This window comes from Dasypus novemcinctus, chromosome 1, assembly GCF_030445035.2.
Source record: "Dasypus novemcinctus isolate mDasNov1 chromosome 1, mDasNov1.1.hap2, whole genome shotgun sequence".
Taxonomy (NCBI): domain Eukaryota; kingdom Metazoa; phylum Chordata; class Mammalia; order Cingulata; family Dasypodidae; genus Dasypus; species Dasypus novemcinctus.
This window is the reverse complement of record NC_080673.1, coordinates 48,240,652-48,266,051: the sequence shown is the minus strand read 5'-3', so window position 1 is coordinate 48,266,051 and position 25,400 is coordinate 48,240,652. Positions and strand designations below refer to the sequence as shown.

Below are 25,400 nucleotides of genomic sequence, written 5' to 3'. Positions count from 1 at the left end.
TAGGACATGGCCCTGCTGCACATGTACATGATTTTAGTTGCACCTGCTCCTCCATCCCTACCCAGTACAATTAGGCCGCCCCCAAATCTGAAGCATTCCCATTGGAAAATATAAACAAGTGATTGCAGGCATAAATTGAGGTCAGAGGGAGAGGAAAGAGAAGAGAATAACTGGTGCTTGTAAGAGGAGTTGGAGCCTAAGACGGGAAAGTAGCTTCCACTTCTTAGTAACAGAAGCTTCCAAGCTTTGTTGTTGTTTTTTTTTCTTCAAGTTTATTAAACTTTATTTCAGCTTCAAAAAATAAAATAGCCAACAAAAGTCAGCTTAACAAATTATGGAAGCATTACTTTAAAAAATCCCATCTAGGCACATTTATCTTATTTAATCCCAAAACTCGATTGTTTCTCCAGTGTTCAGAAAGATGAATGAATGAGCACAGGTTGGTTAAATGACACACTAAGGTCTCCTTTTTAATGATGAATATGAAAAAAGTGCTTGGTCATATTCATATTTCATAAAACGAAATCCCAAGTGATTTTTTTTACCTTTAGCTTTATATAGTATCTTCTTTGCCTTTGCTACAAATATATTACAATATTACTGTTAACTATAGACTATAAATTACATTAGTTTTATTTTCCCATGTATCACCATATTCTTAACACCGTGTAATAAAGGAACATTCTTGTATTTGTATTATTAACCATCTACCACCAAATCACCATGTTATCCAGTCCTTAGATTACACTTGAGCTGTCTTTAAATTAACATTAACCTCTCTAGCCTATCCCTTTCAGCCACAATCACATTCATAAATCAGCAGTGTTAGTTATACTCATTATAATATGTTGCCATCAACCCTATCCATTTCCATATATTTACAATCAACCTTATTAAACATACTACATACATTCAGCATCGTCTCCCCCTTCTCAAACACACATTCTGTCTCTTAATAATCTATACTCTATTGTTTAACTCCATGTTTACTCATCATATTTAGCTCAGTGAAACCATACAATATCTGTTCCTATGTGTCTGACTTATTTCACTTAACAGAATAGCCACAAGGTTCATACATATTGCCATATGCATCCCAAGTTCATTTCTTCTTATAGCTGAATAGTATTCCATCATGTATATATGTACCACAATTTGTTTATCCATCAGTTGACAGGCACTTACGTTGTTTCCATCTTTTAGCAATTTTAAATAATACTGCTATGAACATTGGTGTGTAAATATCTGTTTGCATCCTTGCTTTCAGCTCTTCTGAATATCTTCCTAGTAGCAGGATTGCCAGATCATATGGTAGTTCTATATTCAGCTTCCTGAGGAACCACCAAACTGTCTTCTACAGAAGCCGCACCATTCTACACATTCCCACCAAAGTGAAGGAGTGTTCTTATTTCTCTGCATCCTCTCCAGCACTTGTCATTTTCTGTTGTTGTTCTTGTTGTTTTTAGATAATGGCCATTCTGTAAGGCATGGAATGATAGCTCATTGTCATTTTGATATGCGTTTCTCTAACAGCTAGTGATGTCAAGCATCTTTTCATGAGCTTTTTGGCCATTTATATTTCCTCTTTGGAAAAATGTTTGAGCCTTTTGCCCATTTTTAAAATTGCGTTGCTTGTCTTTTTATTGTTGAGTTGTGTGATCCCTATATAACACGGAAATCAAACCCTTATCAGATATTGTCTTTTCTGAAAATTTTCTCCCATTGAGTGACTGCTTTTTCACCTTCTTAACAAAGGCATTTGAAGCACAAAAGTGTTTAATTTTGAGGCAGTCCCATTTACTTATTTTTTTCTTTCATTGCTCATGCTTTGGGTGTAAGGTTTAAGAAACCACCATCTACCACAAGATCTTGAAGATGTTTCCCTACAATTTTTTTCTAGGAGTTTTATGCTCTACCTTTTCTATTTAGGTCCTTGATCCATTTTGAGTTAAGTTTTGTATACGGTATGAGATAGGAGTCCCCTTTCCTTCTTTTGGATATGTATATCCACTTCTCCTAGCACCATTTGCCGAATAGACTGTTCTGACCTAGCTGGGTGGGTTGACAGCCTTGAAGTGGACTTGACTTAATGGATAGAGCGTCCGCCTACCACATGGGAGGTCCGCGGTTCAAACCCAGGACCTCCTTGACCCATGTGGAGCTAGTCCACACGCAGTGCTGATGCACGCAAGAAGTGCCCTGCCACGCAGGGGTGTTCCCGCATAGGGGAGCCCCATGCACAAGGAGAACGCCCCACATGGAGAGCCGCCCCACGTGAAAAAAATGCAGCCTGCCCAGGAGTGGCACCGCACAAACACGGAGAGCTGACACAGCAAGATGATGCAACAAAAGGAGACACAGATTCCCGGGCCACTGACAAGAATAGAAGTGGACACAGAGGAACACACAGCGAATGGACACAGGGAGCAGACAACCTGGGGGGAGGGGGGAGATGAGAGGGGGAGAGAAATTTTTAAAAAAAGGCAGTTGACCATAGATGTGTGCATCTATTTCTGAACTCTCGATTTGATTCCATTGGTCAATCTTGTCTATTTTTATGCCAGTATCATGCTGTTTTAAATCACTGTAACTAAGTAACATGCTGGAAAAGTGGGAAATTAAAAGTCCTCCAGCTTTGTTCTTCTTTTCGAAGATATTACCTTTCTAGATAAATTTGATAATTGGCTTTTCCAATTCTGGAAAAAAAAAAGGAAGGCTGTTGGAATTTATATTGGGATTGCATGGAATCTGTAAATCAGTTTGGGTAGAATTCACATCTTAATGATATTTAGTCTTCTAATCCATGAGCACGGAATGTCCTTCCATTTATTTAGGGTTGAGCTTTGTTGGTTTTGGGACAAGACTGTCTCAGAGATATGCCTCCTTGTGCTGTTTTTGGATTATTTCCAAAGTGTATTGCTCTTTGAGATTGGGGCACCAGAGTACAGGTAAGAACAGATGGGTTAGGGCATGCCTGAATAGAAGGGGCTTTTCCCACAGGCTTCCTAGTCCACCTGAGAAAGCGGCTGTAGGCAGATGTGGGACGGGATCGTGAAGGTGTGAATGGAACCAAACCAGGCAACCCCCCAGAGTTCCTGGGAGAGAATCGCAGTTCTCCAGTTATGTCTCCCTCACACCCAGGCCAGCTTTCCCAGGCAGAGGTATGGGGAGGAAATTCCCCTCTCCAAGGCAACTTTCTTCTAAAGTCCGTAAGGGGAGCTGACAAGAAAGACTCCCATCTCCCCCTCGGCTCTTAAATGAAATCCAGCCCCCCAAAAGGTCTTGATACCTCTCTTTCTTTGTGCAAGTCCACACAGTCCTGAGTTGTTTCTGCCCCAACATCCCACCCTTCTCACTCTCACCGTGTGCCCTGGGAATGCTCTCCTTGCCCTTCCTCCACCCGTCTCCCCTGCACCTGCTGCCTGTGGGGACTGCTTTTACTACTTCCTGCTGGCACAAGCCCTTTCTTGTCCTTTCTGTTGAGGGGAGAAAGAGGATTCCAAAAGGCTTGACCAAGAAAGCCTTCATTGCTTTTTTCATGAGGCCACCCTGGTTGCCTTCCATTTAACAAAGAAAAGTGGCCTCATGGGATATTTGAAGGGCAGTGAGGTCAGTCCCCTAGGCCACTCCCTCACCGTCCAGCCTCTCACTGTAGGACTTGACTGAAGTGAACGAGGTGCCTTGGGACAAGCCTTACTCACCAGACTTGCATGTACTTGTGTCGGCTGTCACAGCCGAGGGACCTCCTTATATTGGGATTTATATTGTTTTCTGGACAATTTGTATGCCTTGCTGTGGGTACAGATTTCTTTTAAACTACAGAAAGAAAAAGATTACATTGGCCACCCGTTAATCTCCATGGAGCGATAAACACTTTGCCTGAGCCTGAGGTGCTCACCACACTAACAAGTGCAGAGAGGCTGGATGATCGCCAGCAGATCCCAGAGAATCCCAGCAGATCCCAGAGAATCCCAGGATGGGCCCCCGGACTCAGGAAATGCCATTGTCCCTTCTAAGTGCGGGAATTATTTTTCTCTCTCTGTCTCTTACATTAGGAAACAGTCTAATAAATGGTTAACTGTGTTTACCCGAAAACATTCAAGCATAAGGCAACAGTTTCCAAATTCCCTGCAGAGATTGGACACAAGGGAACTCTGGCAGCCAAGCCTGTTATTAAGAAGGTCACAAGATGCCATCTGTTACTGCGTGCACTTTACTGTTCAAGCATAACATTAACTAGGAGGTAGCTGCAATTGATCTTGCCTGTGAACTCAAGAGCTAGCACTGTAGCGGGCAGTACAGTGATTTTGGTGGGCTTGTGTGAACAAACCACACATCTGCCTAAGGAAGATCTGGGGTTCTGTGGGGAGAGGATGGGAAGAAAGCCAAGCATTCTTTCTAGGTCTGTCCTGGATTGTAGCTCAAATATTCTTGGGCTGCTGCTGTCTTTTTGTGTCTGGTTTTAGCCATCTATAAAATATGCCTCCTTTACCTGATTTCTATAAAAGTTAAATAGTAAATAGTCTCATACACACTATATTTGAGGAATTAAGGAAGATAAGTCAATGCCTTATTCTTTTACTCACAATTTTTTAAAAAAAACTTAAATCCATAGAAGAGTTGAAAGAACTGTGCAATCAATATCAACACACTCTTCCCCCAAAATCACCAGTTGTTAATATTTTGCCACAATTGTTAACATTTTACTTTATTGTGGTCTCTAAATTTTGATGACTGTTATATACTTCTTTACTGAGCTATTGTATAATAACAGTATGTCCTTACATACTTCCTTATGTATCATGTAAATACAAGAATATTCTCTTACATAATCACAATGTTATTACCACATTCAAGAAATTCAACTGATAGAATAGTTTTAATTTAATATACAGGCCCTTGAATGCCTTATTCTTACAAATCTGCCAGGAAAGTGATTTGCTCTGTAACCTATTCCAGTGGTTAAAAATTCTGTCTTAAAGACAAGATGCCTCATATTTGAGGGGCACTTTGAAAAATCTAATAAAACTCTGGGCCTTATCTTCAGAAAAATATCCATAAAGGCACCTAAACATGAAAACAATGCATCTATGGCGGATCCCTCCTGGGTGTTCATGGACCCCAGGGTAAGTGTTTTGTTAATGATTGATATAAATTCTTTATGTATATACAATTTAAGACCAGCATACTCAGAAAAGATGGAGAACAGTTCATCTTCACCTTTCAATATTAGGTTTTGGGTTCTTGAGGCTTCATTTCAAGGAATTCAGCAATGGGTAGGTGGGAAACTATATTATTCCCAATCTATTAAAGAGAAATTGAGTCACAGAAAAGGCTGAGAGTTATACTATGACAGAAACCCAATAGGTGAATTAAGCGACCTAGAAGATTTAGAAGAATACTTTCAAACTTGAGCTTCTCTGATTCTGCAAGAGCCAATGCTCATAAGCCCACATTGGTTTTCTTGATAATTTTTTTTCAGGAGGTATCAGGGATTGAAGCCAGGATGTTGCACATGGGAAGCAGGTACTCAACCACTGAGCTACATCCGCTCCCCAATGCGAATTGGGTTGTTCATTTGTTTGTTTGTTTTTAGGAGCTACTAGAAATCAAACCTGGGACCTCATAAAAGGGAAACAGGCTACATCTACTTCCCAATAATTCATTTTTAAAAAATAAATTATCAGGGTTGGCACATTTAAGGACCTAATATCTAAGGGTAGAAATTGTTGGCAGTTACTAACATTGTCAGTTTCATCAAAAAAATTGTCAGATCTCAGTATGGATCTAAGACTGAGAAGTGGAAGCAGGGAGATGGATATATGCTAGCAAAGCAGGGTAACATTTACTGTCCTTAATTAAAAGCCAGAACAGAAATTGCCAAGGTCAAATTGCACTGTGAACTCTTATTTTGCCAACTGTAAACTTGCAAAGAAAAATCATCAGCTAACATTCCAATATTTGTGTGTTCCTCTCCAAAAAGACTCTAAAGAAAAGGACACTTTTCTAGCTCAGTTAGAAAAATTCCCAAATTTGGCTAAAGGATTGACACAAATGGGGAAATGCTTTATGCTATGGTCTAGCATAAATCTAATACCTTTATTATTTTCCAAAATCCATCAAATGCTTCAAAATTAATTTCCAGGGAAGTGAATTTGGCTCAACGGACAGAGCGTCCAGTTACCACATGGGAGGTCCAGAGTTCAAACCCAGTGCCTCCTGAGCCGTGTGGAGCTGGCCTACAGGTAATGCTGATGCATGCAAGGAGTGCCGTGCCATACAGGGGTATCCTCCGTGTAGGGGAGCCCCATGCGCAAGGAGTGCACCCCATAAGGAGAGCTGCCTAGTGCGAAAAATGTGCAGCCTACCCAGGAGTGGCACTGCATGCAGGGAGAGCTGATGCAGCAAGATGATGTAACAAAAAGAGACACAGATTCCCAGTGCCGTTTACAAGAATACAAGCGGATGGACACAGAGAGCAGACAACTGGAGGGGGCGAGGGGAGGGGCAGGGAAGGGAAGAGAAATAAATAAAAAATAAATCTTAAAAAAAAAATTACTCTCCAGAAAACTTTAATATTATAGAATCATATTATTTATTAATTAATGATTATCTAGTAAAATTTCCCAAAAGAAGAGTAGCCAAAAGCTAATTAAAGCTTCTGGCAGGACTATGGGATTTCTAAACTTAGAGAGCTTAGAAAGGCTAAGAATTCACAGCCAATTAAACAATAAGAGCTCATTGTGCAGCACAAAATTACTCACCCGCTTTTACCGAGTTATGAAAAAGTGGGTTTTCTTGAATTTACCTAGGTATAGATATACCTTGGAGTACCATTCCAGTCCACTGCAATAAAGCAAATATCACAGTACAGCAAGTTCATTAATTTTTTGGTTTCCCAGTGCACATAAAAGTTATGTTGACATTATATTGTGATCTATTGCATATGCAATAGCATATATCCTTTTAAAAAGTATATACCTTTGTGAAGTGGATGTGGCTCAACTGATTGAGTTCCCACCTACCATATGGGAGGCCCTGGGTTCGCGTCCCAGGGCCTCCTTGTGAAGGCAGGCTGGTCCATGCCTGCAGAGAGCTGACGGCCTGCACTCACTGGTGTAGCAAGATGACGCAACAAAGGGAGACAAGCAGACACGGAAGAACATGCAGTGAATGGACACAGAGCAGACAGCAAGCAAATGTCAGGGGGATGGGGAATAAATAAAATAAAAAATAAATTTTAAAAAAGTCTTAAGTATATTCCTTAACTAAAAAATACTTATTGGTGAAAAAAACAAGGTAACCATCATCTGAGCCTTCAGTGAGTTGTAATCTTTTTGCTGGTGGAGATTCCTGCCTCCATGTGGATGACTGCTGATTGCTCAGAGTGGTAGTTGCTGAAGGCTGGGGTGACTGTGGCAATTTCTAAAAATAAGACAACAATGAAGTTTGCTACATCAATTGACTCTCCTTCCGTGAAAGATTTCTCTGTAACATGTGATGTTGTTTGATAGTATTTTACCCACAGTGGAACTTCTTTCAAAATTCAAGTCAATCTGCTCAGTCCCTGCTGCTGCTTTATCAACTAAGTTTATGTAATAGTATAAATCCTTTGTTTGCGTTTCAACAACATTCACAGCATCTTAATCAGAAGTAGATTCCATTTCAAGAAACCACTTTCTGGAAAGCGGATGTGCCTTAAGTATTTGGGCACCGACCTACCACATGGGAGGTCCCAGGTTTGGTTCCCAGTACCTCTTAGAAAAGACAAGCAAGACAGTGAGCTTATCTGACAGGCTGGCATGGCAGGCTGATGCAACAAGGTGATGCAACAAGGAGACAAAAAGAGGAAACACAATGAGAGACACAACAAAGCAAGGAGTAGAGGTGGCTCCAGTGATTGAGCACCTGTCTCCCACATGGGAGGTCCTGGGTTCAGTTCCCAGTGCCTCCTAAAGAGAAGAGCAGACAATGAATGGACACAGAGAGCAGACAGTGAGCACAAACAATGGGGGGGAGGCGAGGAAATAAATAAATAAATAAAATAAATCTTTGTCTAGAATTAGAGACATCTATAGTTCCTTCCTCTACTGAAGTTTTGAACACTCTCAAAGTCATCCACGAGGGTCAGAAGCCACTTCTTCCAAATTTCTGTTACTGTTGATATTTTGACATTCTCCCATGAATCATGATTGTCCTTCATGGCATCTAGAATAGTGAATTTTTTCCAGAAGGTGTTCTTTTTTTTTTTTAAGATTTATTTTATTTATTTATTTCTCCCCACCCCCTCATTGTTTACATTTGTTGTGTCTGCTTGTTGTGTGCTGGTCTTTTCAGGAGGCACCAGGAACTAAATCCAGGACCTCCCATGGAGGAGGGAGGCAACAAATGGCCTGAGCCACCTCCATTCCCTGCTTTGTTGTGTCCATCATTGTGTTTTCCTTGTGTCTCTTGTTGCGTCATCTTAGTGGGTCAACTCACCACACCTGCCCATTGCATCAGTTCTCTGTCTTGCTTTTCTTCTTTAGGAAGCACTGGACATCGAACCTGAGACCTCCCATGTGGTAGGTGAGCTCAATCACTTGAGCTCAATCACATCTGCTTCCCTACCGGGACTTTTAACATGTTCACTATCCCTCTGCATATGATCTTTCTGTTTCTGGCTGGCTCGCCAAATGAAGACAGGGAAGTGTTGGATTTCTCTAAGTCTTTGTGAGATTTGGTGCAGGCTCCTCTGAAGAGAGAGCTAGAAGGTTTTCAATTGACTTTTCCCAGATCCATCAGAGGAATCACTATTCCTCTGGTGGCAGCTATTGTGTAATGATATTTATTTCTTAAATAGTAAGACTTAAAAGTCAAAATTACTCTTTGATCCATGGGCTACAGAATGATGTTGTGTTAGCAGACAGGAAAACAACATTAGTCTCATTGTGCATACCCATCAGTGCTCTTGGATGACCAGGTACATTGTCAATGAGCGTCATATTTGAAAGGAGTCTTTTTTCCTGAGCAGTTGGTCTCAACAATAGACTTAAAATATTCAGTAAACCATGTTGCAAATAGATGTGCTGTCATCCAGGCTGTGATTCCATTTACAGAGCACAGGCAGTGTAGATACAGCATAATTCTTATGGCCTGAGGATTTTCAGAATGGTAGATAAGCACTGGCTTCAACTTCAAGTCACCAGCTGCATTAGCCCCTAACAAGAGTCAGCCTGTCCTTTGAGGCATTGAAGCCAGACATTGGCTTTTCCTCTCTAGCTATGAAAGTCCTAGATGTCATATTCTTCCATTAGAAAGTTGCTTCATCTGCAGTGAAAATCTGTTGGTTAGTATAGCCACCTTTATCAGCTGTCTTAGTTAGATCTTCTGCATCATATTCTGCAGCTTCTATATCAGTTGCTGCTTTACATCACACTTTTTCATGTTTTGACACAGCTTCTTTCCTTAAACCTCATGAAACAACCTCTGCTAGCTCCAAAGTTTTTTTCTCCTATAGCTTCCTCACCTCTCGCAGCCTTCAGAGATTGAAGAGTTGGGGCCTCACTCTGGATTAGGTTTTGGCTTAAGGGAATGTTGTAATCGGGTTGATCTTCTACCCAGACTACTAACTTTCTTCATGTCAGCAATAAAGCTATTTTGCTTTATCATTCATGTGCTTACTGGAATAGCACTGTTAATTTCCTTCAAGAACTTTTCTTTTGCCTTTACAACTTGACTGTATTGACCTAACTTTCGGCCTGTCTTGGCTTCCTGCGTGCCTTCCTCACCAAGCTTAATCATTTTGAGCTTTTAATTTAAAGTTAGGGACTTGCAATTCTTCCTTTCCCTTAAACACTTAGAGGCTTTCGTTGGATGATAAATTGGCCTAATTTCAATATTGTTGTGTCTCTGGGAACAGGGAGGCCTAAGGAGAGGAAGAGCGATATCTGAACAATAGGCCACATTTATTAAGTCTGCTGTCTTACAAGGGAGCAGTTTGTGGTGCCCCAAAACAATTATAAAAGTAACATCACAGATCACCATAACAGATAAAATAATAATGAAAAAGTCTGAAATATTGGGAGATTTATTCAAAATGTGACAGAGAGACATGAAGTGAGTACATGCTGCTGGAAAAATGGCACTGATTCAGAGTTGCCACAAACCTTCAATTTGTAAACACAGTATCTGTGAATGTCAATGAAGTGAGACATGATAAACTGAATACTTCTAATTTTTAAGCTCTTTATTTGGCTTTAGCTTAAGATACCCTGTTTTCAAAAAGTTTGCCAGCAATAAATTGTACAAATATATATTTGCCAAAGGCTATTCCCCTCCCTTGATCATGTCTAATGACCAGACCCCATGATATTGTTACTGAGTAAAAGTGGGGGGTTCTCTGCCCTGTGCACTTCAGTGACCCATTCCTGAGACTCTGGGGTTCAAAAGGAGAAAGAGTTTATTGCTGAGTGGCAAAGCAACATCAGATGGCCTATGAGCCTAAAATCTGTCTCTCCAAACTGTAGTAATTCTGATAGATTTAAAGTATCCAAAGACAGGCAGGTTTATGAAGAAGTTAGAGATGATCCAATTATTGAGCAAGCCCAGACTGAGCACATGAAGCTAATGAGCTTGGCAAGTGGACGAGTTTTGGTTAGATCTAGCTTTGTCCAGTAAGATAGTGTAGAAATGGTGGCCGATTCGTTCTGGGTTTCAAGTTCCTTCGGTAATACAAATTAGAGGGCTGGCTTGTGATCATACAACTTCAAAGTTGTAACACAGGGTAGGAGTGAGGGTACAAATGGGGGCCAGTCGCAAAATTTTTGCATTCACAAGATCAAGGTTATATAGTTTTACAGTCATTATCAAAGATGAGGCATCTGGGTTCTAGTTTAGCGAGTTTCAGTAACTTCAGGTATTTACTTCTGGCTATTCTAAAATATGTTAGAAATAAAAAGTCATCTATATATTGATTCAGTAATCATAATCATTTGTTAATTCTTAACTGTCAGTTACAATATTATGCCAACCTAGACTCCTTTTCAGCACTTTTTTCTTCTTTTATAAAAATATACCAGAGAACTCAACATGATTAGTTATTAGGAAGAAACAAATTAAGAACAATAAGATAGCAATTCACATCTACTAGAATGGCTATAATTGCAAAGACAGACAATAGCAATGTTGATAAGGATGTGAAGAAACTGGATCGCTCATTCACTGCTGATAAGAATGTAAAGTGGTGCTGCTATTTTGTAAAACATTTTGGAAGTTTCTTCAAAAGTCAAACATAAATTTATCATGGAATCCAGCAATTCCATTCCAAGGTATTTACCCAAAGAAATGAAAATATGTGTCTACATATAGACTTGCACATGAATGTTTCCAGCAGCATTATCCATAATGGGTGAAACTGGAAACAAGTCTAATAACTACCAACAGGTAAATTGGTTAAAAATCTGGCTTATTCATACAATGGAATACTCTTCATCAATAAAAGGAAAAAATACTAATACATGATTCAATGTGAATGAACCTCAAGAATATTATGTTAAAGAAACAGACATAAAGACAAGGTAGTGTGTAGTTCCATTTATCTGAAACATCCAGCAAAAGAAAATCTGTAGAGACAGAAAGTAGGTTAGTGGATTTCTGAGTTTGGGGGAAGGACAGAGGGCTAGTTGTAAATGGGCACACGGGATCTTACGGAGGTGATGGAAATGTTCTAATATTGGATTATGGTGATGGCTGCATATCTCAGGATATTAACTAAAAATTATTGAACAGTGCACTTAAAATGAGTGAATTTATGGTATGTAAATTTTACCTCAGTAAATTTGTTTAAAAACTATGCTAGAGCATCTTGAGAAAATTTTATTGACTTGGACTTTCAACATAGCCTTGGTTCCCTCTGATTCTGAAAGTGAAAGATGTGTATCAGAGTAACATGATCTAGATGTAAAAATATTTACTGCTCCATTTCTCAGATAGTTATTTATAGAATTACCATATGACCCCACAATCCCACTTCCATATCTATACCCCAAAGATTTGAAAGCAAGGACTCAAACAAATATTTTCACACCAATATTCATGGCAGCATTATTCACAATTGCCAAAAGGTGGAAGCAATCAATTGTCCGTCAGCCAATAAGCAGAAAAATAAAATGAGATATATGTATATATAATGGAATATTATTCAGCATTAAAAATGAACTTCTGATTCATGAGAAAACATGGAGGAACCTTGAAGACATTATGCTGAGTGAAATAAGCTAGACACTAAAGGACAACTATTGTATGATCTCACTGCTAAGAAATAATTAGAATAAGCACACTCATAGAGTCAAAATCTAGAATATAGGTTGCCATCAGATGGAGTGGGGATAGGGAATGGGGAGTTAATGCTTAAATTTTACAGAGTTTCTATTAGGATTGATTGTAAAGTTTAGGTACAGATGATAGTGATGGTTGCACAACATTGTGAATGTAATTAACAGCAGTGATTTATATATTTAAATATGGTTAAAAGCAAAAATTTCAGGTTGTGTATATGTTACAAGATAAAATTTCTTTTTAAATTAAAGAATTGTACAACACACTGAACTTTATTGTAGCTGATGGATTATAATTAAAATTATAATTAATAAACATGTGCTTTGAAAAATTATGAAAAAAAAATTACTGCTCCAGAGGTTTCACTACAAAGTTAGCTTTTAATCAGTTTGGTCTTACCTGACTGACACTCTTTTTTTGGTCAGATTCTAAAGGGAAACAAGTGATATGTGTATAACTTGTGGGTGATAGTCCCTAATTGAGAGTGTAAGAATTTTCCTAGGTTTAATCCTGGTTTTCTCTCTTTATTTGTCACACAGGATTATTCCCCCATATAAACAGCTCCTTTGGAAGTTCACATGATATCAAGCATGTTGTGGTAAGTCCAACATTTTCTAATTAAGGGAAGCAGGTGTGGCACAAGGAATTGAGCTCCTGCTTACCATATGGAGAACCCAGGTTTGATTAGTAAAGATTGAGACCTCCTGGTTAAAAAAAAGAAAAAAAGCATCCCAGACCTGTGCAGTAAGGCACAGGCCCTGGCGCAGCAAAGTAACAAACCAAAAAAGATGATGACACAACTTTATAGGGAAAAAAAAAGCTAATTAAATGGCGGTGGTAATATATTTAATAATATTTATCAAATGTTCATTTCTGAGTGCTTGTTGTGTGTGTGGCTTTCTATTAGGTGATAAGGATACAAAGATAAACAACCAAGGTTCTAAGTTGTGAACTGATGATGCTGTACTTTTAACACAGTCACCAACTTTTCTTTCAACTTTTCCTTTTTTCCATGAATGACAATAATTATATATAACATTTTGACAAGTAAAAACAATAGTGGTGAGGACAATGGGAAAAGAAGATGGCAATGGACTAAAAGGCAGAGCTGAATGCTCTCACAAAAACAGTGGAGAAAGAGCCAAAAGTTGTCTAAGGGAACTGCTCTGGGGGTCAGCAAACCCAGGACAGTGCTACACAACTCCCAAGAGGGTGAGGGACAGAGAGACAAAGAAGCCAAAATGACAAACAAAAGCCCCTGTGGTTGTCAGAAAGGGTTTCACCGCCAAGATATTATGCTGGGGTAAAACCCCTGGCTCACTGTAGCTGAGAGGGAAACAGACATCTTCCTCCCTACACAAGAGTGCTGGCCCACTCAGCAAGCTGGCCTAAGAGGAGAGCTGGCACAGCAAAATGATGCAACAAAAAAAGACACAGAGGAGAGACAATAAAAGAAGCAGCAGATCAGGGAGTTGAGGTGGCACAAGAAATTGAGCACCTCTTTCCCACTCTGGATTGGTTCCTGGTAATGCCTAAAGAGAAGGCAAGCAGACACAGAAGAATGCACAGTGAATGGGCACAGAGAGCAGACAATGGGGGTGGGGGCTAGAAATAAGTAAAATAAATAAATCTTTTTAAAAATATATGTTAGAGGAAAGCAGATGTGGCTCAAGCGATTGAGCTCCCACCTACCATATGGGCAGTCCCTAGTTTGGTTCCTGGTGCCTCCTAAAGAAGATAGCGATCTGGCATAATGGGCAGGTACCACAAGCTCTTGGAACAAGATGATGCAACAAGAGACACAAGAAGAAAAACATAATGAGAGACACAACAAAGCAGGGAGCAGAGGTTCCTGGTACCTCCTAATGAAGATGAGCAAGACAGTGAGCTGATGTGATGTGCAGGTGCAGCAAGCTGACTCAACAAGAGACACAAGAAGAAAAATATAATGGGAGACACAACAAAGCAAGGAATAGATGTGGCTCAAGCAATTGTCTCCCTCCCACCTCAGCGGTCCCAGGATTGGTTCTCAGTGCCTCCTAAACAAACACGGAAGATGAACAGACACAGCTAGTGCAAACAATGAGGAGATGGGGAGAAATAAATAAATGAAATAAATATTTTTAAAAAATACATTAGAGGCACATAAGACAGATTTGAATTGCTTGAAGACAGAATTAGTGATGTCAAAGATAGACAATCTGAACTGGAAAAGACAGGAGAACAGAACGAGAAGAGAATGAAAAAAATGGAATGAAATCTCAGGGAATTGACAATGCAAAATGCACAAACATTCACATCATTGATGTCCCAGAAGGAGAAGAGAATGGAAAGGGAGCAGAAAGAATATTTGAGGAAATAATTACCACAAACTTCCCAACCCTTATGAAGGACATAAATATCAATATCCAAAAAGGACAATGCATCTCAAACAGAATAAATCCAAATAGACCTATCCAGAGACACCTATTATCAGAATGATAAATATCACAGATAAAGAGAGGATTCTAAAATAGCAAGAGAAAAGCAAAGCATCATACACAAGGGAAACTTGATAAGATTAAGTGCTGATTTGTCATCAGAAACCATGGAGGAGAGGACAAAGTGGTATGATATATTTAAGGTACTGAAAGAGAAAAACTGCCATCCAAGAATTCTATGTCTGGCAAAGCTGTCTTTCAAGAATGAGGGTGAGTTCAGAGTCTTTACAGATAAACAAAAACTGATAGACTGTATTACCAAAACACCATGTTTACAAGAGATATTAAAGGGGATGCTGTAACCTGAAAGGAAAAAAAACAAGGATAAAGATTTGTAGGACAGTTTAGAAATGAAGATTATTAGGAGGGGTAAACTAAAAGATAAGAAGATGGAAAATAGAACGATATGACAATAGAGAGCCAAAGGACAAAATAGATGAAGAATTCAAAATTTTCAAGTAGCCCTTCACATCTATCCAGTGAACCCTGAAATATGAGAGAACATTCCAGGAGCAGAAGAAAGTGGCACAGAGGAGTAAAAAGAATGAATTATCAGCAGAAGTAACAGATTTCTCACCAAAGTCAATTCCTGACTATGACTTTGAAAGTGATGAGATTGTTGCTCTTGCTGAGCTCTGGCTGAGAAACAGAAGACAGCTTCAACAAATAAGACAGTGGCTATTGTGTCTGCTTCTGGGGCTGTAGAGACTGTAACTGAGAAGGAAGATGGTGCTTCGACGCCAGATGGCTCTGTTTTTATCAAAGCCCAATGAAGGAAAATGCATAATACAAATTTCTTTGAACCTGTCTTCTTTCATTGTTATTTAAAGTTTTAGACATAGGGACATTTATTCTGGAGAAAGAGGGCAAACTCTTGTTTGTAAGCTAACTTTTTCAGATGAAGCATATAAACCTAAATGGTAGCATTATTGTATAGTGTTTGGATTATGCTTTTATAAGCTATGGTATATACTTAAGATTAGAATTCTGAGCAAAATGTTTTTGATGTATAAATTTAGTTTAATCCAAATATATGGATGGTTTCATTTTAAAGACACAAAAATTTGAAAAAGCAAATTTTTGAGTAGCAAATAACTTGGCCAGTGTTATTAAATTGTTGACTTACTAACTTTTGTTTTATGATAAAGGAAATAAGTAATTACTTTCTCTTCTAGAAATATACTGCTGTTACTATTCACCATTTTCCTTGCTTCTATAGAGTAAGTTTGTCACAAGGCTTAAAGGTTTTTAATATTCATTTTCATTCAAAGTTTTGGTTTTGTATATATGGAATTTTTGTAAGTTCAGCCAAAAATTCATGCAAATGTGAATATTCTGAAGTTTCTCTTAATTCTGAATTGTGCCTAAGTTTTTGGCTTTAAAGAAGTTGTAACAATGGTTGCCTCATTCAGTATTTGTTAGATGTGTGAAGTACTGATAAATGTCACAATACTGGTTTTGTTTTTAGATTATTACTGTAGGTAGGTTAGTGAGGCATTTTTTAAGTCAGTGGCTTTTACAGATACATCATAATAAATAGTACTGCTACATTAAAAAAAAAAAACGGGATGATGTGGGAGAGGGAGGGGGGTACATGAGACTCCCTCGTACTTTCAATGTAATTTTCTGGAATCTAAAACCTCTTTAAAAATAAAGTTTATTATATTAAAAAAAAAAACAATAGTGACTTTTCTTTGATTGTTAGTTTCCAAATAATTGTAAGTTTCCAAATAATGCAGAGGAATAGAAAAGTAAAACTCATCTGAAATTCCTCTTCCCCTCGGGATAATCATCATTAACATTTTGGTGAACTTCCTTAAAAATGTCTGTCTATATTTATGTATCTATAAAGATACATAAACAGAGAACATAGATAAAATCTGAACCTTCTGTAGTCTTTTTTGATCACTCAATATTTTTGTGGACATGTTTCAGTGTTAGTAAACATAATTCTTTGTCTTCATTTTTAATGAATTTCTAGTATTCCATTGACTAGACATAGCACAATTTAAAAATATCCCAGACTGCTAAGCATTTAGGCTTTTCAAATTTATAGTTTTTATAAATAATGATGTAATGAATAAATTTGAATATACATTCTTGCAATTCTATAATCATCTCCTCAAGGCACATTCACAAAAGTAGAATTCTTGGGTTACAAGCTATGCTTATTTTAAATTTTGATATATGGCCATATATCAATTGGTCTCTTGTCCCAACAGTACATGTGAATGCCTGTTTTCCTATATCCTCTCTAACACTGCCTTTTAAAAATCATTTTAATATTTTCCAGTGTGAGATGTGCAGGTATTTTGATTTTATTTTTATTTTCACATCTTTGATTTTTAATGAAGTTGAGCATATGTTCTAGTGTTTGTTAGTTATTTACAATTCTTTTTTCATTGTTTGTTTTGTTTTTTCTTTTTTTGTTGTTTGTTTCATCTGGTTCGTATTTACAGTTATTTACTGAATTATTTATTTCCTTGGCCCATTTTTCTACTAGGGTATTTAGCTTTTTAAAATTATGTGTAGAAACTCTTTGCATATTAGGGCAGTATGCTTTAGCTTAGCCTATTTTATAAATGTTTTCTGCAATTTTGTCTTCCATTTTACTAGTAGTGTCTATTATTGGTTACAGTGGACTTTATAGCTCCTGGAAGTTAAGAGTCCATACAACCACATTCTCTCATTATTTTTTCTACACTGACTGAATCTTTTAAAATGACATTTCTTCTGGCTTATCATTATTTTCAAGATCACTTACTATGGTTAGCCTCTTTTCTTATGAAATCAGGGGTAAGGTACCACATAAAGCAAATTAGACAGTCACCTCCCTGCCCTTTTGTGGTTATAATTGAAGACTTAGGCATACACGCAAAGACAATAATATAAATTATTTACTATTCAGAATAGACTATAGATCGGGGTTGTTAACTAACCCCAAGTGGTTCATGGAAAGATTTCTGGGGGTCCATGAACTTGAATTGAAAAAAATCAACTTATTATCTTTATTTTCTCTGATAACTAACTAAAATCTATTATTTCCTTCACTTATGAATGCATGCAATAAATTACAGTAGTACTCATTTCAAATCACATTACAGTTGTTGCATATCTCAAAAAATTACTTATGCTCACCCATACTTGGAAATTATCATAGTCCTTAGACCCAACTAGTTGAGTGTCATAAAACTATCTGCTGCTACATTATGAGAAGGGGTCCGTGGTTTTAACCTGACTGGCAAAGGAGTGCATTGAACAAAAAAGATTAAGAACCCCTGGACTAGATCATAATATGTACATGGTAAAGAATTCAAAAATTAGGTGCAGTCCTGTGGATTTCTCTTTAAACTAGGAAGCATCATCTCATCTCCTTCTAGCTCTATAACCCTGACTCTTCTAATTAGCCAGGAAAGATTTTAAGGAGAAGTAATTTCAGGAACTAAAATATCTTCAGTAATGAAAATCTTGAATTTCTGGTGTAGCTTGGAAGAAGTTTTTGTAGTAAGAATGGATTGATGATTGTCAGTTAGCAGAGGAGAGTTGCAGTAGTTTCCCAGGGAAATGCCCCTTAAAAGATGGTCTTGAGAGAAGGAATGAAAGGAAATCATGTGCACTCACTCTGTGAAAATAGCACTGCCTCTAAGGATCTTGGCCTTGGCTTGAAAACCTAAGGACCACTGTAGGAAGAGATGGGAAATAGGATTAAAAATAATAAAAAGGCAAAATCTGGAAGGTTCTTATGTACGTTTTTTAGGAGGTACTGGGGATTGAATCTGGGACCTTAAATATTCAAAGCAGGTGCTCAACCACTGAGCTATACCCATTCCCCTTATGTGCTTTTGAAAGTATTTTGAAAAAAATAAAAAGAGATTTGCTAATGTCACTTTTGGTGGATTGATTTCATGAACAAATCTGGCAAAATGGTCAGGAAGTCTTCTTCTGGACAAGAAAATGAGGTGACAAATAAAGGGATGAATGTGAGTTTATCAATCAAAATGGAGGGGAAATAAGTTTTGTGAATAGAAAGTACCATATAATATCACAATAAGACATTTGATATGCCTCTATATGAGTGGCAGGTTGAATTATATACCTCAGAAAAAGAAAGCTTGTTCTTAACCTTAATCCATTCCCATGTCTTCAACACTTTTGAAGGTGTTATTTTTAGTTAAGGTGTGGCCAACTGCATCAAACTGGACCTTAATATTATAACTGGTGGCTTTATAAAGAGAAAGCCCCATCGAGGAAGAAAGCTGGAAGTCAACAGAATGCAGAAAAGAGAGGAGAAGATATCACCATGTGCATTGCCATGTGACAGAAAAGCCAAGGGCCCAAGGCTCATGGGCAGCCAGGCTCAGAATACCATGGCATTTGGAGAAAAAGCATTGCCTTCCTGATGCTTTGATTCTGGACATCTCCTAGCCTCAAAACTGTGTTCCAATAGTTTCCCATTTACCCTTAGCCCTTGTACGGTATTTGTCTTAGCAGCTGGGAAACCAAGACAATATGTTACTCATCATATTTCTGGTTGATGAAATTCTGTGTGTAAAAAGAATGTCCAGCTAGATAAAACCAAATTGTGAGCCATATATTAGGATATTATTAACTATAACAGATAAACTCCCAATCTCCAGTTGCTTGCCATCTTGAGGCTTTGTGTTTTGCTTGTGTGATTCTGTGTACTTTCAGCCTTCACCTGGTGATGCAGGAAACCACTCCTTCCATCTTGTGGCTCTGCCATTCCCTAGGGCCTTTGTGTCCTTTGCTTCAGCAGCTGATGGGAAAGAGAATAAAGGATTGCCCATGGGAGGACTAATGGACTAGGCCTGGAAGTGATGCATATCACTTCATCTCACATTTTGTTGATCAAAACTCAGTCACATGGCCTTAACTAATTACAGGGAGGCTGAGGGATATCATGTAGTTATTGCCCATGAAGAAGAGGAACAGATTTTATTGGACAAATATGAGTCTCACCAAAGTAGGCTTGCATTTCAGAGACATGGAAAACTGAGTAGTCTACTCACCCAAGTTTCATGCAGAGAAGGGTACTAATATACAAGCATTCTGGAGAACAAGTTTAAAAATAGCAAAAACTTATGAAATTGTCATGATGGATCAAAGTGAACTACACAACCATGAGTGTAGACAAGTATAGATGTTTCAAATGGAAATAAGAAAATCAAAGATGGAATAGCGGCTAATGGCAGGCACTGAGGGACCTGGGAAAGATCTGCGAGCTGGGGTGTAATAATCATAATAGAAATTATTATGTGCGAACTGGAGTTACACAAAAACTTTGTTCAACTTCTGGCCGCTTTTGCCTTTGAGTTCCTGAAAGAATAGTGTTCTTTTTTTTTTTTTCCTTCTGTGGAGCTGTTCTTTTATATTGTTGGATTGAGTTTGGAAGGCTAGGGCAGCAAAAACAAATTAGAAGATATATGTGCTTTCTTCACATACACCATCTTATTCAAGCGTCACAAGAACCTTGTGATGATATTATCTTTATTTTACAGATGAAGAAAGTAAGAGTTAGATGATTTAAGTACCTGATTGTGAGTCACGGAGGGAGGTAGATTTGAAGGAGGTATGACAACATTCAAAGCCCAAGAGCTCACCCATAACACCTTCTGAGTTTAAGATGTAGCAGAATATTGGCAGACAAGGAAGATGGTATGTCTGACACCTCCACCTCCTGAGGTCTGGCCCTGCCTATCCCTTCTACCTCATCCTCTACCTCATCTTGTCCAACTCTTTCTCATGGCACTTGTTCACTGTGCTACAGCCACACTATCCTTTGTGTTTGTTGTCTTCTTGAACATACCAAGATTGTTCCTGCTTTCAGGCCTTGGTGCAAGCTGTTCCCAAGGTCTGACCTGGCTGACTTGTCTCCATTCTTAACTCATTTGTCACCTGCTTAGAAAGACTTTTACTGATCAACCAATCTAAGACTGTCCACTCCCCCCCCATTGTATCTAATCCATTACCTATTTGTATTTTCTTCATAGCAATTTTTTGCCACCTGAAATTAACTCATTTATTTGTTTGCTTATTTCCTATATCCTCTCCCAACTAAATGTGCTTGAGCAGGAACCCATCTGGCTTGAATATTACTGTTATCTCTATTATTCCCCCAATTAGTAACAATTTGTCGACTGGTTGAATTTGCAAACTCATGAACAACATTACCTCATTTTCCTCATAAAATGAGTGCTCAAGAAGGAGTATGCAGTAACAAATCCAAGGTGAGATGCTGGACCTGGGCAGGGGCAGGCTCCTATACCAATCACATAACTCACTCCTTCCATCACATGATGCAAATTCATAACTCACGCAAAATGACATTGCTATATGTGCTTTGGACCTGTGTGGTCACTTGTGATGAATGGAAACTAAACATTAAATCTGCAAGTGTCTGCTATGTTTCAGACCCTACATGAGGCCCAGCTCTAGGCCAGGCAATCTCCCAAGCTTCACTCTTATTATCCCATGTTTCTTTCCCCTCTTTGCTTTGTGAAAGGACTATATCTGTTCATGTGCTTTGTCAGCCATAGAAAAGGTTTTATGTTTAATATCTGTTTTCTTCATACTTTTCCCCATTTTTCTGCCATTCAGAGATAAATAAGGGGTGGAGGTCATGGCCTATATTTTGTAGATAAAAGGATTAAGTTCCTTTAAGATTACTAGGTACTTGCTTACACATAAATATGTATCAGGGTTAATGAAAAACAGCATTTTCCCATGGTTTTGTTTATAAATCTCTATCTACATCAACAATTAGCTGCGGTGGCAGACTTGGCCCAGTGGTTAGGGCGTCCGTCTACCACATGTTCAAACCCCGGGCCTCCTTGACCCGCGTGGAGCTGGCCCATGCGCAGTGCTGATGCGCGCAAGGAGTGCCGTGCCACGCAGGGGTGTCCCCCGCGTAGGGGAGCCCCACATGCAAGGAGTGTGCCCGGTAAGGAGAGCCGCCCAGCGTGAAAGAAAATGCAGCCTGCCCAGGAATGGCACCGCACACACGGAGAAGTGACACAGCAAGATGACGCAACAAAAAGAGACAGATTCTCTTGCCCCTGACAACAACAGAAGCGGACAAAAAAGATGCAGCAAATAGACACAGAGAACAGACAACCAGGGTGGGGGGGTAAGGGGAGAGAAATAAATAAATAAATAAATCTTTTTAAAAAAACCAATTAGTTGCAAATTACTTGAAGACAGTAACTCTATTTATAGAAGAAAATTGATTATGGGAAATATTTGGGGAAAGAAGGCTTCAGTAAATTGTATTGAACAAAAATTTAGTAGAAACACATTTTGTTTGAAACTTTCATATTAAAAAGTTTTGTAAAATGTATGAGCCCGCTTTCCTGGCCTATTAAGTCTAAGTCCTGGGCAATGGCTTTGAATAATAGTAATTCGCTCATTTACTCATTCATTCATTCAATCAATATGTATAAGCCATTGTTCTAAATGTCAGGGATACAACACTAAACAGTCAGTTCCTGCCTGGATGGAGTTTACATTTTCGTGTGTGTAGAGGGGGCAGACTAAACAAATGAACAAGTAATTAGTTCATATGGTGATAAGTGCTACAAAGATCATTAAAAATGGAGTGCAGATTGGTGGTAGTTGGGGGTGTGTTGTTATTTAATAGAGAACGGTCTGGTCTGGGAAAGCCTTACTATCTAGTTGACACATAAGCAAAGGCCAATTATAGAGGACTCTTGGCTTAGCAGGTAGGACTGAATGTGTACCAAGTCCAGGATAAACAGTGGACGTTTTTCCAGCATAAATTAAATGCCTAATGTGAATTAGAGTTTTTGACGAGTCACTTTTTCCTAGAATTAGAATACCCACAAGCACAAAAGGCTAATTGAAGTCTCCAGTTTACTGAATTCCTGCTCACTAAATTTTTGGGAGAGCAATTTTTATTTTGATATAATTTTAAACTTATGGAAACTTTGCAAATCTCCACATCTCTCTCCCCCACCCCACACATATATACACACACAATTACACACATACTGATATTTGTGTGTGCCTATTTTTTCTGAACCATTGAAAATTTAGTTGTGGACTCATACCCCTTGACCATTAAACATTTCAGTGTGCATTTCCTAAGGTCAAGGGCATTCTCTTATTTATCTGCAGAACAGTTATCAAAATCAGGAAATTTAACATTGGTGCAAGATTATTCCTCCACAGTGCATATTCAATTTGGTCAACTGTCCCAATAATGCCTTTTAGCTATTTTTCCTGGTCCAGGATCACACATCACATTTAGTTTTCATGTTTCTTTAGTCTCCCTTAATCTGGGACAGTCCTTCAACCTTACTTTGTATTCCTAGAACTTGACATATTTTAAGAGTTCAGACCAGTTATTTTATAGCATGACATTCAATTTGGAATTGTCTGATGTTCCCTTGTGAATAGATTCAGGTTATGTGTTTCTGGCAGGAATACCACTTAAGTGATGTTGTGTCCTTCTCAGGGAATCATATCAGGAAGTGAATGATGTCAGTGAGGCTAACTTTGATTATTTGATTAATGTGGTGTCTACAAGTGTGATTATTTTATTTCACTGCTTTGCTTTGGATCTGCCACACTAAAGATCATCTGTTACATTTCAACGTTTTCCCAAAATTACGCAAGATCTTCTACGTTTTATACCTATGGCTAAGCATTTCATTCCTTGGCTCAGCCTAGTGTCATCTGCAAGGAGAGAGGCCATCACTCACTCCTTCCAGATCATTTATCAAAACGTTCAATTAACCATTTCCAACATCAGACTCTGGAGAATCTTTTTTCCCCCTTATGGTCAGTAACAAGAGTTTATTAAGAAATGAGAAAAAGGAAAAGTACACATTCAAGACATGGGTGCAGACCGTGCTACAGGGTGAGATGTGCATGTGGGGCCTGGAATAGGTCTTTTTAAGCCTTTCCTTCTCTCCCTTTGCCATATTAAGGAGGGATCTCAGCTGTCTGCTATCCTTGTTGGTTGCCTTTTTACCTTCTCGTGTTAGCTTTCAGGGAACCAATGGGAAGACCTTTCTGTGTGGAGTTATCTGGGACTTTTTATTTTTTTTAATTTTTAAATTTTTATTTATTTTTTATTTTTAGGAGGTACTGGGGATTGAACCCAGGACCTCATACATGGGAAGCAGGTGCTCAACCACTGAGCTACCTCCACTCTCCCCAGGACTCCTTTTAAGCCCAGGAGTTTCAAACGGAACTTCGTACCATGATCTTAGCAGGCTTTTCGGCTATAATGGTTATAGCTTTTTCTCAATCAGCTTCCTTCCCTCAGGGGGTTTCCAGGCCAGGTCTCGTGGCTATGTTCAAACCAGTGGCCTTCCCTGTTTCCTATACTAACCTGCCTCAACTTCCCCCTCAGAAAGTTTACACCCTATTCTCACGGGGGAGCTGAAGGGCGATGGTCATTCTTCTGCAGCTGCTTCCTGCTGGTTAGGGGCGGTGCCTGATGCCTGACGGGGTGTGAAACTCTCTGACTAGTCTATTGAGGCTGATGGAGAATCTTACAGTTGCTCTTTCTCCAGTTAGAGAAGTATCCCTTTACCCATTCTTAATTCTATCTCCTAAGCCATGCCCACATGTGTGAGAAACAGCTCCATCCTCATAGATTCACAGAAATCCTCCCTAAAAACAGGGAGAAGGGTTGGCTGATCATTGTGGGATGTTGACGGGTTAAGGAGATAGTAGTTTCACTTTTACTTAAACAGTTGCTTCAACACAAATCTCTCGTTTTGTGTGGAGTCAAAATATATCATTTCCATCACTTTTTTATAGGTTCAAATTTCCATCTATTATCATTTTCCTTTAACCTAAAGAAATCCCTTCAATATTTCTTATAGTACAGACCTGCTGGCAATAAACTCTAATCTTTTTTGGTCTTAAAAAGTTTTTATTTCACCTTGATTTTAAAGGATATTTTGCTATATATAGAATTGACAGGTTTCCAACACACTAAAAATATTGTACCACAAGATACAAGAGTGTAAATATGGAGTGGTCATAGCTTTGTAAAGGAATAAACTATGCCGTAAGCTCCACAAGAGTAGGTGCATTGGTTTTTTTATTGCAGTGTAACAAATAACCCCCAAATTTAGCAATCTAAAACAACAAACACTTATTATCTCACAGTTTCTATGGGCCAGGAATTTGGGAGCAACTGAGTTGGGGGGTTCAGGGTCTCTCATGGGGCTGCAGTCAAGATGTTGGGCAGGGCTGCAGCCATCAAAAGGCTCAATTGGGTCCACTTCCCAAGTAGTTTATTCACATGACTTTTGTTAGGACTCCTCACTTCCAGTCTGGCTAGTGTCAGGAGGCTTCATTTTCATCCCGTGTAGGACTCTACATAGGGCTGTCCTCATGACATGTCAGATGGCTACCTCTGGAGTGAGTGATCCAAGAGAGATGGGGCAAAGAAGCCACAATGCATTTTATGTTCTAATCTTATAAGTCACATAGCATCCTTCTGTCATATTCTATTAGTTTGAAGCAAGTCACCAAATACAGCCCACACAAGAGGAGGGGAATTATTCTGTACCACTTGAAGAGTACCAAAGAATTTGTGGAAAT

The 25,400-nt window shown here is 38.7% G+C and overlaps 1 protein-coding gene across 1 annotated transcript in view; it reads left to right on the top strand.

Annotated features, from left to right (window-relative positions):
* The window catches only part of C1H4orf51 (chromosome 1 C4orf51 homolog), a 65,476-nt gene that overhangs the window by 22,969 nt on the left and 17,107 nt on the right, over positions 1-25,400 (top strand). Inside the window, exon 3 of the mRNA XM_058285373.2 lies at positions 12,858-12,916. Within this exon, the coding sequence (XP_058141356.1) occupies positions 12,858-12,916 (59 nt within the window). The remainder of the gene's footprint in view (positions 1-12,857; positions 12,917-25,400) is intronic.